We start from the raw sequence: 14,919 nt of genomic DNA, 5'->3' as shown, positions 1-14,919 counted from the left end.
ACAAAAAACAAAGGGGAAAAAAAGTCAACACATTGACAAACTACTTTGCTTCGACAAGTAAACAAAATGAACATGAATCATGCTCAGATTCAGAAAGTTCAGATTCAGAAAGCTCAGCCTCAGATACAGACTCAAGTAGCAATTGAGAAAGGTTATAAAAAATAGTTAACAATTTTTGTGACATCCTATAACATCATAGGCCTACTTGGGTAAAAATTGCTATTTAAAAAATGGTCATAATCATCTTTATTATAAAGCAATTGTCTAGGATCAGGGACTTTTTTCCACCACAAAAATGGTTAGTTTTCAAGATATTGATGAAAACTGTCAAAATTTAGATTTGTTGATAAAACAATTTAAATTTTGCTTCTTTTTGGCCTATTAAGGCCAACTTAAATTAATTGTTTGTCTCAAAGCCCACCTATTTTTCAAAAACTTTATTGTTGTTGTTTTTTTAAGATTTTTTTCAAATGTTTTTTCAATTGATGTCAAAAGGCAAAACGTTTGGGTAAATTTTCAGTATTTTCGGGATGTTTGTAAAATAAAATTAAGAAAATTAAAAAGAAAACTTGGATTTGTGGGATATGAGACAAACATTTTTTAAATTTGGCCTAATTGGAAAAATCATTGGTTTGTGTGAAATTTGATGACGGAAATTGAGTCTAACACTCTTGCCCTTTCCAAAAATGTATGATTTGAGTACATAACTTTGAAAGGTAAAACTTGACAGCATTTTGTATTTTTCACAAAATTTAGGTTTGACGTACCCCATGCCCCAGCAAAAAGTAATTTACAAGCCAAGAAAAGTAGTGGGATCTGTCCTTTTGTCAAGATTAAAATTTGAATAGTAATAATTATATTTGTCTTCATATACTGGTTAAAAATTCAATTTACTTTTGGATCATATCAATAATACACATTTTTCATTCAAGAAAAGAGTTTAGAATTGTGGGTTAGTACATTGATACTTTTGTATATGATTAATATTTTCCTGGGTTAGTCAGGCTGTAAGACTTTTTTCTCCATCTGCTTTCAGATTTGCACATACATTTTGTATTTTGTACTTTAATGGTTTTGAAAGAGTGTACTGTACTGTTTTGTAGGTGTAGAATAGTAATAACAACATCTGTATTTGTAGCAAAAGCAAAAATGAAAATACTTTCAAATTTGTTTCGAAGCTTGTGGTGAAAGTGCTGGCTGCGGGGCCATGGTGATAATTGCGTAGCACCTAACATGCACGTACATTGTAAGTATTTGCACATTTTACACATTAAAAGAACGAGGCCCTGTAGCCTGCACTTTCACAAACCTGGGAACAATTTTGACTTTCACTGTAAAAATCAGTAGTGAATCAGCCTTGTTTGTACATTGTATTTTATGTTACATGTAATCCAAGAAAACATGTCATGCCACCAAGGCTGTCAAAAGATTAAATAAAGTAGTGAATATGCACATGCTTTAATATCAACATGTACTACCGCTCTGTCACTCTGCTTTTCCTGTTTTACAGTGTTTTTTTTTTTTTTTTAATATACTGGGGGGAAAATTCATGTTCCCCCAAAATGGAATAAATATAATTCGTGTTCCCCCCAATCATAATAGAATTTTTTTCGTGTTCCCCCCTTCAATCCTCCATCACCCCTCTGGCGTAAATAGTGACTGCCCCCTAAGAAGAACAATACTCAAGAATTGGAGCAAAGAGATAAAGAAATTTTCTTTCATTATATTGTAGAAATTTTCAGACGACCGTCTCAAACGTTCCAATGAAATGCTGCTAGGAATAAAACTGCTCAAGATGTACGGCTGGGAGGAGATGTTTTGTAAGGCCATTGAAGCCATACGGAAACTAGAGATGTCCTCTTTATTTCGCTATAATGGGTGTTATAGTTTCGGTGGTAAGTATGTATGGCATTAATGGCAATAATAGGTAAAATCTAAAGACAAGTAAACCAAGTTGATCTAATAATTTTAGCTCAAATCAAGCATAAAGGATATCATAGGTTCAACAAAGAAGTAATCCTCTATAGTCATGATAGTTATCATTATAGGTTTTAACGTAGTTTGTATTAATATCCCGTAAAGGTTATTCATCAGCCATTAAAGCTATGTAATTTATTGCCAACAAATCAACAATGCATCACAAGAATTCAAAATTATTAAATAACAACAAGGATATCAGTAATAAAAGAAAAAACACTGACAGAAGACACTGCCAGTCCTAATACCCCTAAGTCGCAGTTGGCTAACGTGGTCTTTTCCTGACAGTACAAACAGATTTAATGCTCCAGTTTCTTTCAAAGGTAATGTCTTATGGTCCAACAGTCCAATAAATAATTCATTGTCACGTCAAATTTGAAAGAATGGATAATTTTTCATTGAAATATGCAAAAAAGTCACGATTTTAGCTTTGTAATGCGTTTTTGACAATAAATCATATTGCCCATAAATATAGATAATTTGTGCATAATATCAATCACAAGTTATTGTCAAAGCTTATAATGCCAACTTTGATTTTATAACCTACGAGGTCCTTTCCTCCGAGAACATCCTTGAAGATATTAATTTTACTAAGTGCGATTTATAAATGGGTATTTTGAATTCGAATTTTTGACAAGTATACTCGCTCTTCTTTTACGATGCATATATTTCTGTTTTATTTCCTTTGTTTACTGTAGTGTTTGTTGTTCATTGTTCTCCAGTGCTCATGAACTTGGCGGCAAGTATTCAAATACTTCGCTTTAAATTTTCATTATAGTTAACTAATAATCATTTGCCTAACATTTTCCTAAATATATTGACTTTCTCTCCCTATAATTTGTACAATGGAAAGAGCTTTTATCTCACTGAGACTTGCTATTGAATTTGCATATACCATCCCTTTCTGTGATTTTTAATGCCAATGTATAACTACGGATCTCTATCATCAAATGTTGGTCAATTACTCAAAAGTTCTATCAAGTCCCATGGATACAGCCATAATTTATTGCCAAGAAAGTTACAGATATAAGCCTCCCTAAAGACGTTTCACGTGATTGCATTACAGGTGTTCATATCCTATCCCTATATAACCGGGAAACCATTGGAACCAACTAATACATTCACTGCGCTAGCTTTGATGAACTTACTCCTGGAACCGATGTACTACACGCCCATTGTCTCTTCACTCGCAGTAAACGCGTTCATAAGTACCAGAAGATTACAGAGATTCTTCATGACAACAGAAATGGAAACGTTGGAAGAGATTGTTTTGAAAGAGCGTTTAAAGGAAGAACGGGTATGTCAACATGTTAATACAATGTTTTTACTATTTTCAGATTTATTTCTGAGGTATAACGAAAAGTTGGACAAAATTAATTGGTAAAGGCGTAGCATGATGCAGTCATGTCTACAGTAGAATTCATCTCGACCTTTGCAGGACTTAACCCCATTAAAAGCTATTAAACCAAGATAACACTCATTGAAACAGCTCAACTGATTAAATCGGATCTTCTCTGGTTGTGCACAAGTGACTGTTTTCATGTGCGATATCGCAATAAAGCTGGTATTCATAGCTTCAGTTGGGTAACCGATTACAAAGGAAACGAAAGGAAACAATGTTATGTGTGGCTTTGTTCACGAAATCAGACAATGTCGTGCTTTTTTGTAAACCAGCATTCTTGAAAATGAGCAACATAATGATTTTTGACTTAACACGGTTTAGAAATAATTTCTTCATATTTTTGGTGTTATCTGTCGTTTACATGTCCTTCCTAAAACACAAAAGTACGACCCTCTCCAAACACCTAAATTAGCTAAAAATTTAGGACATGTTACAAAACTTTATTTTCTAGAACCTATTTAGAATAATTTAAATGTAGCTTTTACCGGTTTTTTGTGGCATCCTTCAGAAGTGAGCGGTCCGATACCAATATTTTCGGTCAAATCTCCATTCAAATAACACGGGGAGTTGGCTAGCTATGCCTTGCCCTCACTCATATTTTACAAAAGTACGACCATTTCTGAACATCTAACCTAGCTGTAATTTTTGGTCATGTTAGAGAAATATATTTGCTAGAAGTTTTGGAGAATAAATAAAATATTGGCTGGTTATTTTTCACACAGTGATGTTAACTAGGCAAGTGTCCATTCTCCCAACATACATCATTTGTAGGGGTCACGCGTCAATGGTGAGAGCACTGTGTATTGTGTATAGGAAAACGGACAGTAACTGCAGTATGGATGTTTTGGAAATAAACAAGAAGGGATATACATGTCCAATAGCTTCATATTTCCTGGTTCCGAATGTTCCAAGCTTACAGTCGTATCCATATTGCAGAGGAACGTGCCAAGGCGGATTACAAGCTAGCCTAGCTCGACACATCATGGCCCTATTGGTTCATTCCTCGCCATAGGCTTTGTTACGGAGAAGGCCAGTGGAAATCGTAACCTTGGGCTAATGCTAGCCCATGAATATTACAAATATTAGATAGGTATTTTGTTTTGCTTCATAATATATAGAAAGATAATTCAGGTCGATCAGAGAAGACAAAAGTTTACGACGAGAAAACTCCGCTTCTTCGCCATGTTCACGCAGATACTACCGAATATGAGAGTGTTTTGTCGCAAACAGATCAGGAAGCCACACAAATAGCTGAAAGATCGAAATTTGATTATGCGCTCAAGGTAACGTAATGCTCGGGAATGTGTCTCGTTTTTAATATTTTCCATATCTTCTATGTATCACCATGTCTATGTTTTATTTTTATACATTTCATCATCTTGATTGTATTTTAACTCGGCTCCTTCAAATTTTCCGTTGATGTCCTCAAAAGAATTTGTTTTAGAAACACACGTATTCAGCAGGTCTATTTGAATAATATTTTCTTCTTGCATAATCATTTTCATTTTTATTTTTAGATTGAGAATGGAGATTTTGCATGGGGTAGTAGCAGTTCTATCAAAGTTCTCAAAAATATAAATTTGGCGATATCACAGGGTAGGTAGGCTTTTAATATGTTAGTGGGGAGTGGTTCAATAAACTTTGCATTAAAAGCAATACATTCTAACAAACGTTAAGTATATAAACAGATTTACTAGTTTGTATCTTGTCCATACCATTTCTCTTTGTAGGGGAGCTAACGATGGTTGTGGGAGGTGTTGGTAGTGGCAAATCATCTTTACTCTCTGCCATTCTGGGCGAAATGACAACTCTTACAGGTTCTGTGGCACTTGGTGCAAAGGGGTAGGTTACAGACTCGTATTTCATATTTAATATAAATATAATCGATAACAAATCGATCGGTTTAACATAGACAATTAATTACAAGTTTGTCTAATTTAGAAGGCATAATAATATTATTATATCATCACTGCATGGATATCGTTAACATATTTTTAATACAAAGTATTTTGATTTTTTTTAGAAATAAAACTAATTTGTCATCTACATCGACGGGTGTTGCTTACGGAGCTCAGAAAGCGTGGCTAATGAATGCAACGTTACAAGATAATATATTGTTCGGACAGACCTTCAATCAAGGGAGGTGTGTTTGTTCTGTTGTTTATGTTGTTCTTTAAAACATTGCAGGGCGAAGGGATATCACAAAATATTTAGCTAATTTGTCTTCAATCAGTTAATGTATTTAGAAAGATAATGTTGAATGAAACATAAATTATACGTTTGTTAAGATGAATCCTCGTATTGTTCGAACTTTTTAAAGGTAATAGATTAAACATTTTTTTAATATGTTTAATAGAAATTGCATAATTTAATACATGGTTTGTACTATTGAAAAATCCTCTTAATTTATACTATTTATTCGCTAAAGAGATAGCCATAATTTAATATTTAGGTTTCTATGTTATAACTTGATATTTAGGTTTCTATGTTAATCTCACGAATTATTCTTGATTAGTGAGGGTCGTCGCTTTACAAAATTGCTGTTCCAGACTCCCGCCCCACCCATTATGTGGACATTCTTGCCAATACATTTTGGGGAGAGATCCCATGAAGAAGATTCTCCAGTCACAGATATTTCAAATATATTTCCAATATCTGTGCTCCAGTAGTGTATACTGCTATCGATATTACATAGGTATTATTGTGATATGCCTATTTTAACCCCTAAACAGATATCGCAAAGTAATAGACTCTTGCGCCCTGAAACCAGACATCGACATTTTACCGGGTGGTGATATGACAGAAATTGGTGAAAAGGGAATCAACTTGAGTGGCGGCCAAAAACAACGCGTCAGTGTTGCAAGAACAATATACTCCAACAAACCTATTGTGTTACTGGTAAGTAAAGGACTGCATTCACTATATTTTGGCAACTACAACATGCAGTGAATCATCATTTATCAATAGTGGATGATAGAAAAAAAGTGTCAGTATCCAAACCAATTCTGTACTGCACTCATTTATCATTCTCTTGCAGGTAGAAAAATTTCATGGCTATAACGCGTTTGAATTATATATATATATTCATTTTAGGACGATCCATTGTCAGCATTAGACGTAAATGTAGGAGGTCACTTGTTTCGTGAAGGCATCATGGGAAGGCTACGGAAGGCAAATCGGACTGTGGTTCTTGTGACTCATCAGCTGCAGTATCTTCAGCAAGCAGATAAAGTAAAATCAAAATTTAGTTATAAAAAATGAAAATGAAAACAACAGTCGGTGAACAATACAATCTGGCATTTACTATAATTGACTTCTCGCTTGAATGGTACGTTAGATAAGGTAATTCCAGAGAGGGTGCGAAATCTGGTATGCTATAGATAAATGAAAATAAACATTTGAATATAAGCCTATTGGACAATCTACGCTGAAAACAAAACAAAACAATTCAAATTCACAAAGAAAAACTACCAAATAAAATACCATCAAACAAGGAAACATAAAAACAGCTGTCCCGACGAAAAGTTTGTAGGACTATAAACCCATACCATTGGAACAATTTGTGTTTAATTCCAGATAGTGGTCATGAAAGAGGGCCAAATTAGCATCCAAGGAACCTTTGACGACATCGCACGCGCAGATCCAGATCTTTACCAAAGATGGCAACAAGATATAATCTCTGCCACTGATTCTGAATTATCGGATGGATTTTCAGCTTTTGAAGAATCGACGCTCGAGGAAAGAGAAACTCTAAGAAAGAGGGTTCAACTTTTGAAAAGTCAGGAGGATATAAGTATGAGTAGATCTACATTTTCTGTCGAAGGTAAATAACCGGGGTAAATAAGATCGACTCGACCTATTTTTGTTTTGTACAAGGACCTTGTAATCATCTTAATGTACAGTGCATTGAACATGTGTTTTAGTATCCTTGTGGATGACACATCTTACATATGAAGATACTTGACAGTTGTTAACCAAGACTAAATATTGCTTTACTCATTGCGACTTTATTCATAAATCTAAACAATTTTGCCGGATGGGCGGTGCAATAGCCTAAGAAATACAGTTTTCGCGACGCTTTCAATTGATAAATTTCCAAAAAAATAATCATCATAAGTAAATTTGTTCCTAAAAGTACTTTCAATAAAATGTTCTTACATTGTCTGCTTTATCTATGTATTTATTTTATAGAGTCAGTTAAAGGGAAGCTTATTCAAAAGGAAGATCTAGCCCGCGGTTCCGTTGCTGCCAGTACATATTGGTATTACTTTCGCAACATGGGACTATTGTGGGCGTGTTTGCTACCGTTCTCACGTATGATGTTGGAAGCACTTAAAGTATCCAACAATTTTGTGTTATCACATTGGTCTGAAGCGGGACTAATACCTAACAGAACGGTTAGTTTGGATGTCAACTTGTTATAGTTAAAAGTGGACAATCACTTTGGAATGTCTGTGCCTGGTTTAAGGGTTTATTACTTATCGATCAATCTGGTCTTTTAGAAGCGTGTCGTCCAAGTCAAATTTAGTGTTTCCTTCCTTCCTTTCTTTATTTCTTTCTAATTATATTAACACGTTATTCAATTTTTCTTTTTTAAGTTGGCAGATATCAGTAATGAGTTTGTAGGTCCATACGTAGCACTAGCCTGTGCTGGGTTTGTAATGGCGGCCATATCTGGTGCGAGTCTCCTGGTCTCAACGTGGAATGCGGCCAAAGCTGTATACTTACAAATGATACGAAGCGTAAGCAGATCACCGATGAGGTAGGAAGAATGTGGTGGGACGGCTTAAAGCTGTTCTCCTTAAAAACGTGCAGGGACTTAATTACCCAATAGTGGTGTGCCGGTACATTGTAACTCGTGCATTCTGCTATAGGCAAAATTGATTTTCGGCTTTAATTCGCCGAATTATCCGCTAAATATGAGAGAACATGCCTATTAAGAAGAGTGCCTTCATAAAAGCAAAATGAAGATCATGGATTTTACTTTGGAAGGTTTTAGCTCCCCTCCCTCCAAATGGTAAACTGTGAAGGTCAACCTTAACCATTATCAACACTTGACACTAAAATGAGCACAAGCAATGGGTATATATAATTAAGTTAGGCGGGCAGCCTAACTTATTTCTTTCTTGCCATTTCTTTCTTCTTTCTTCTTTCTTTCTTTCTTTCTTCTCACAATTCGCTACTACTTCCACATCGTTGATCGGATTTCGACCAAACTCAGTCACAAGCAGTATTGGGTAGCTGGCTACAAAAGTTATGGGTTGTTTAATGCCAGAGGTCATCCAATGGGTCACAGGGGTCACAAAAGGTCATTATAACTGAAAATGCTCCAATTGAGCTGAAATTTATATGCATTGATCCTTATGACATTCTAAACTTGTTTAAAATATTTTAATATTCATTTAAGGTCATTAAGGGGTCATAAAGGGATCAAAGGTCAAGTTTTTCAAAATGCTCCAATTGAGCTGAAATTTAAATGCAATGATCCTTATGACATTATAAACATTTCAAAAAGATTTTAAAATTCATGCAAGGTCATTAAGGGGTCATAAAGGTCAAAGGTCAAGTTTTCAAAATGCTTCAATTGCGCTGAAATTTAAATGCAATGATCCTTATGACATTCTTAACATGTTTTAAATATTTTAAAATTCATTTAAGGTCATTAAGGGGTCATACAGAGGTCAAAGGTCAAGTTTTCAAAATGCCAGCTTTCCACGATCAAGGTACATTAAAACGGCAATTAATGAAGTCTTATTAAAATTAATACTATCCAGCACAGTATTGCTGCTTGATCAGATCGTCACAGTCATCAGCAGCCTAACTTACCTCGTGCCCTTGCAAAGGGCACAGTTGCTCTAGTTGTGATTACTTTTAAAGTCATTTAGGTGTACGCCGGATGAAAAACCTTATTGGTTCAACCCGCCTCCTTCGTAGGCCGAGTTGGTTAAAGAAACTTTTTTTCTACATGTACGAAGTCAAGTTTTGTTTTTATAACATTTCATAAACAGGTTTTTCGACACTACACCAATAGGAAGAATAATGAACCGATTCTCTAGTGACGTACAAATAATAGATACGGTAGGTTGCAATACCATGAATAATGTTGCGAGAAAGACTCAAGGCCAAAAACACCTTTTACCCGAATTCACTTCAGAATGCACAACAAAACACACTGTTTGTTTGAATTATCAAAATTAGAATCTATAATTCAAAGTAGAGTATGATTAAACAACGATCTTGCACATGATAAACATAAATGCAAACAAATTACAATCTCTGTCCAGTGCTAGTGACCCGAAGAGACGGAAAGCTCTTGCTTGGACAACCTTCTGGAAATTTAATAGAGCACCTGTAGAAAAGTCCTACTATCTCAATTTCCACCAAGGTGAAACTGTTTCACACAACCTGCGTCACAGTTTTACTTTACTATACGGCTGTGAGTCGAGGGTTATCTCTAATGATATGGAAACTCGTTTGACACATTCTGCTACCGTATTATGCTGAACAACAAGAAAGTCAACAGAGTACCATATACTACAATCTGACAGAGACAGCATCACTTGTTGAGAAAGTCAGGAAGCCAGGACTCGCCAACTGAAAGCTGTAGGGAATATACTCCGCTTGCCTGACGATGAGCCAGTAAAAGAGTATGCATTGTATGTCTCAACTCATGGCAAGAGAAAACCCGGACGGTAACGAACCTTGTTCTGAGAATACACCCAGTGTCTTTTGAGGGTTCGAACCCTGGCGGTGCCTAGTACGCTCACGTGGAAAAATTGAGTTAGCTTGAAATTCCCCTGGACAAGGAACTCACTGCTAATTTGTCTCGTTGTAACCCGTACGAAACTCGGGAAGCTGATCCTGGTTGCGATGGATATTTGTGGAATGTATAGGGTGTGCGCTCTTGAAGCAGCAAAGTCCCTGATTTGTTGTTTAATGGTTTGTGGAATGATGTGGGGCCGTAGTGGTCAGCGACAACCTGTAAAGTGTGCTGAGGCTTGTGGATCAACGTCTAGGCGTTGTGCCTGTGCGTAGCGCACTATAAATCACTGCGCTTTTTCTTTTTTTTTGGGGGGGGGGATGTGGACAGCATGCCGAGTCGATGTCAACTATCAGCAATGGCTCAAGACTGATGTAGCTGGAGGAACCTTGTAGTCGCCTGCTCCGCAGCCGAAGGAAGATGATTTCACTCGTTGCTCTTCAAGAATGGATCTGCATTCCGTCCACTTGACAGACTTTAGAAGCTTGTTGACTCAGTTATCAGCATGACGACAAAAATCAAAATAAATCCCTCTTTTAGAGATGACTTCACAATATCTCCTCGCTTCTCCTTCGTTCAGAGGCTGAATATATATACCTCCACGATAACTCTAAATTGACAGATTCCAAGTATTCAACTTTATGAACACATTGCTGCGCTTTACATAAATACATCGCAGCTTCAGTACTTCATATTTATGAAAATCTGCCACGAATATATCTTGCTTTTTCTCTTTTATATACCAAACTTGTAAATATATAAATAGTTCATTCTGTCACATTCACTTTCTTATAGCCACCGGAATTTTCCATACTATTATCCAATACAATGAACATGATGAACATTCTAGAATATTCTGGAAAATTCTGGGGTTTTCCAAAATCTGTAAATAGACATGATGTAATTTTATATTCTGATCAATAGGATTCCCCTGGGCCTCACGAAAAAACAGATGAATAATTGTGTTTTTATCTGATTGGGAAGGAATAAAACTTTGTGTGAAAGAAGTGAAATAGTGAATCAAAAGAAAATAGGTATTTTTACCAAACATACCAAAATAACAACAACCAAAAACAATAATTGAAAACTTTGTTTTGTTTTCAGAAACTGAACATGACTATGTGGTCGGTTACTCATTTCATTTCTACAACTTCGTTTACAATAGTCGTGAATGTAATCATAACGCCTATTTTCTTGGTAGAAATTGTCCCCATTGTTATCGTTTATATTATCTTAGCTGTATACTTCATTCGAAGCTCTAGGTTTGTATATCTGTGCAAAGAACTAAAATGTTTTGTATATAATGTTATTTTGTCTTCCGCTGGCTAACTGAACCCCCATTGAACACTAGCTGTAATGCTATGCAAGTAATGTTAATCTTGATTAAAGAGTTTAACTTCAACACTACACTATTTTTAGCTCATCTGGGACGTTTTCACTAGTTTGACTAGCGTCTTCAGCAGATGATGATGCTGAATCTTGATTTTCATAATCACAGAACGACTGTAATCTGAGGTATATAAAAAGCTGCACAATAATGAAATTTGACAAATTCTTGAACGTTTGGGCGTTTATTTGTCTTAATGTTCGAACATTATGTGATGCGATCAAGCAACGTCAGTGACGTCGGAACTTGGAAGTATTGATTTTCAGATATAGCCAAATAAAGGAAATATTTCATATTTATTCCTCCTATTTTGCAAAGTCTTTAATTGCTCATATCTTTGGAACTGGTTGTTCAATTTCAATGGGATTTTCTGCAAAATCCAGCTGTGTAAATGCTTTTTACTATCCTATAAGAAACTGAAAATTTAATATTTCCGAGTTCCGACTGATTTTGCTTTATCTCATCACATAATGATTCTCATAACATCTGGAAAACGCGTTTTACTGCCCAATTCACTTTGTTCTCTTATGTTTTATGTTACGTTATGCTACGAGAATTGTAATTTTAATAATTATTCCTGTTTCATAATAATTATATTCCATCCATAGGGAGCTTCAGAGATTAGACAGTGTCACGAGATCACCAGTATTTGCCCATTTCTCAGAGACTCTAGGCGGACTTACTACATTAAGGGCATACAGGTATGTCTCAGTGATCATTACTAGAAAATAATATGTTTACATAAACAATAATATTTTTGACATGTTTTGAAATCTCTCGTAATATTTAGAACATATTTTAAATATGTACGCCTTGAATTTCTAGGTCATTTTAAGGGGGCTGATCAAAAGTTATGTAAAATTATCCATGTAAGATTATGTATTTAATTATACATTTTGGAAGAAAATAACCATTTTGGAGAAAATCACAAAAACCACAAACATTTTGTAACTCAAATGTTTGTAAACACACTGTAGGCTGTGTGCATTTTTTTGCAATCTATCCACTCTATTCCAGGAACTAGTGTTTTTTATTGTTTTTTTAAAAATATTTTTAACCAAATAAGGCCAATATTGGACTATAAGCTAAATACATTATAAGCCAAAATGATAAAAAGTCATTTTTTTTGCCTTATTTGGTCAATTATTGAAAAGATAAGACCAATATCCGAAAAACGGATAAAATCGTTCCTGGAATGGAGTGTATAGATCTTGAGGCAAAGCAGTTGCTTTTTATGATTTTCTCCAAAATATGTATTTGTACCCTTAAATCTGTGTTTATATTTAGTTTCCTTGACTAATTTTTCTAAATGTATACTTTTATATAATTATCTTGCATAAGTAATTAAGAAGTTAAAAAACACTTTTAACTAACTAGTCGACGTTACGTTTGTAAGACATCAAGTTTATGTCCTCGAAATGATACAATAACTGAGAAGTAGGTGGTATTTTCTTCCGTGCCATATAAATTTATATAATAAAAGTTTAATCCTATAAAAATATTTTCTTGTTATTTACAGAGAGCAGAAGCGATTCTTTTCCACCTTGCTTAAACGGATTGATACCAATAATACAGCTTTTCTATACCTACAAGCTGCATATGGATGGCTGGGGCTACAAATGGTATCATAATTTCAACTAAAAGCTGTTGTTTATTATTCATTCATTATATTTTCGAGGTTCTGTTGATAAGTTGCGGTACTTGTTCCTTATTTAATTTTCGTATCATACATATGAGCAGGAACTACTATTTGAATGAAATACTCGTAGTACTTGTAGTGGTATAAAAGTGGGCATAATGACTCAATGGTTTTTAAAAATGGGTAAACTATCCTCAATTTTGGAGGCAAAGGTATAGCTGAAAGATGTATAAAATTCCAAGCTTGTCATTCTCTACGGTTTTGTTCTTACAGAGTATCTGTGGTGGGTTCATGGTACTGATGGTTAGTTTAACAACGTTACTTCAAGCTACAATACTTGGCAATTTAGATTCCAGTTCAGTTGGATTATCTATCAGTTATGTTCTAATAGTAAGTACTATTTGTGAATGGTTGGTGGCCAATAAATAAATGCTTGCAAATTGCTAAGTCACGATATCGTTACATTTCACTTCCCGACCTATTGTATAAATCGCTCATTTTAAGATTATGTTTTCCTCAGAATTTCTATTTCTCCCAGATGAGATGAGGCAAATAAGATGAAGAATCTTGCTTCAACATATTCACCAAGAACAAAAAGTATTTACCTCTTTAAATAATGGTCCTAAACGGTTCCTAAACGGTTGCTTGTATGTCAAATTTGGGATATGCAGTCGAAGCAGAATTTAATTCTGCGCATTATGACACCTCGTTTGTTGCAATGGTCTCAATATTGAACAAAAGAAACCCAAGATTTGAAAGTTGCAGCAAAGTCCTATTGCCTTGTATTCATTGTCCATAGAAGGAAATGTTTTCGGCACTCATTGGATACTTGTTTCGTGAATATTTTGGAGGCCAAAACATGTAATAATCAATAAGAAAATGTCATTATTCACATCAGTGGTCATTGTTTACTTAACCCATATTAAAACATTGCATGTTTCCTGTGACCAAGAAGTTCACAAGAAGTGGAAGACCAAGGGTTACATCTATTTGTGAACACCTCCCAAGTAAGTAAATTTTGAATCTAACTTTACCACTGAAAGGATAACTTGCAATTGTAAGCCATTTAGGACCTTGTTTAGTCATTGAAATCTTCATGTTTCAATTTGACATCACGTGAATAATGATCACTGATGATGTGAATAATGACAATTGACTTGTTATTGATTATCATATGTTTTGATTCTCAATGCATGAAACAAAAAGAATAATCCAATGAGAGCTGAACAGATTTCCTTCAATGAATACTGAATACAAGGCAATAGGATTTTGCTGCAACTTTAAATTCTTAGGTATACCTTCATTAAAATATACGCCGTGACATCAATATAGGGACCATTGCAACAAATGAGGTGTCATAATGCGGAATCAAACTTTTAGGAATAATGGCCATTATTTAAAGGGGTTAATTACCTTTTTGGTAGATGGTTACATGTAGATAATAATTAAGGTGCTTCAACACTTTTGTGTGTTCACTTTTAGATATCATATTCATTGTTTGAATTGGTACGATTTTCCGCTGACACTGAGATGCAGATGAATCCTGTTGAACGTGTACAATTCTATGCAGATATACCAAGTGAAAATTATGAAGGTAGTAATGAAAAGGATAAACCCAACAACCACCCCCCCCCCCCACCCCCCCACACACACACACACACACACACACACAAAATCATGCTTGTTCTGAAATATGTGTAATTCAGGAAACGAGTTGTATCACATGCGTGCATGCAAGTGTTAGAAGTCCAATA

General features: G+C 35.0%; 1 protein-coding gene across 1 annotated transcript in view; it reads left to right on the top strand.

The window, feature by feature from the left end:
- LOC140152083 (ATP-binding cassette sub-family C member 9-like) overlaps positions 1-14,919 on the top strand; it is a 37,709-nt gene that overhangs the window by 17,099 nt on the left and 5,691 nt on the right. Inside the window, exons 9-25 of the mRNA XM_072174382.1 lie at positions 1,733-1,903; positions 3,044-3,274; positions 4,498-4,662; positions 4,897-4,975; positions 5,110-5,212; positions 5,424-5,522; positions 6,112-6,277; positions 6,473-6,610; positions 6,956-7,202; positions 7,571-7,776; positions 7,978-8,141; positions 9,388-9,455; positions 11,230-11,401; positions 12,135-12,227; positions 13,046-13,148; positions 13,439-13,555; positions 14,648-14,759. Of these exons, the coding sequence (XP_072030483.1) occupies positions 1,733-1,903; positions 3,044-3,274; positions 4,498-4,662; positions 4,897-4,975; positions 5,110-5,212; positions 5,424-5,522; positions 6,112-6,277; positions 6,473-6,610; positions 6,956-7,202; positions 7,571-7,776; positions 7,978-8,141; positions 9,388-9,455; positions 11,230-11,401; positions 12,135-12,227; positions 13,046-13,148; positions 13,439-13,555; positions 14,648-14,759 (2,434 nt within the window). The remainder of the gene's footprint in view (positions 1-1,732; positions 1,904-3,043; positions 3,275-4,497; positions 4,663-4,896; positions 4,976-5,109; positions 5,213-5,423; positions 5,523-6,111; positions 6,278-6,472; positions 6,611-6,955; positions 7,203-7,570; positions 7,777-7,977; positions 8,142-9,387; positions 9,456-11,229; positions 11,402-12,134; positions 12,228-13,045; positions 13,149-13,438; positions 13,556-14,647; positions 14,760-14,919) is intronic.

Source organism: Amphiura filiformis, chromosome 5, assembly GCF_039555335.1.
Source record: "Amphiura filiformis chromosome 5, Afil_fr2py, whole genome shotgun sequence".
In the NCBI taxonomy this organism is placed as follows: domain Eukaryota; kingdom Metazoa; phylum Echinodermata; class Ophiuroidea; order Amphilepidida; family Amphiuridae; genus Amphiura; species Amphiura filiformis.
Note: the sequence above shows the minus strand (reverse complement) of the source record. Positions and strands in the feature narration are given on the sequence as shown.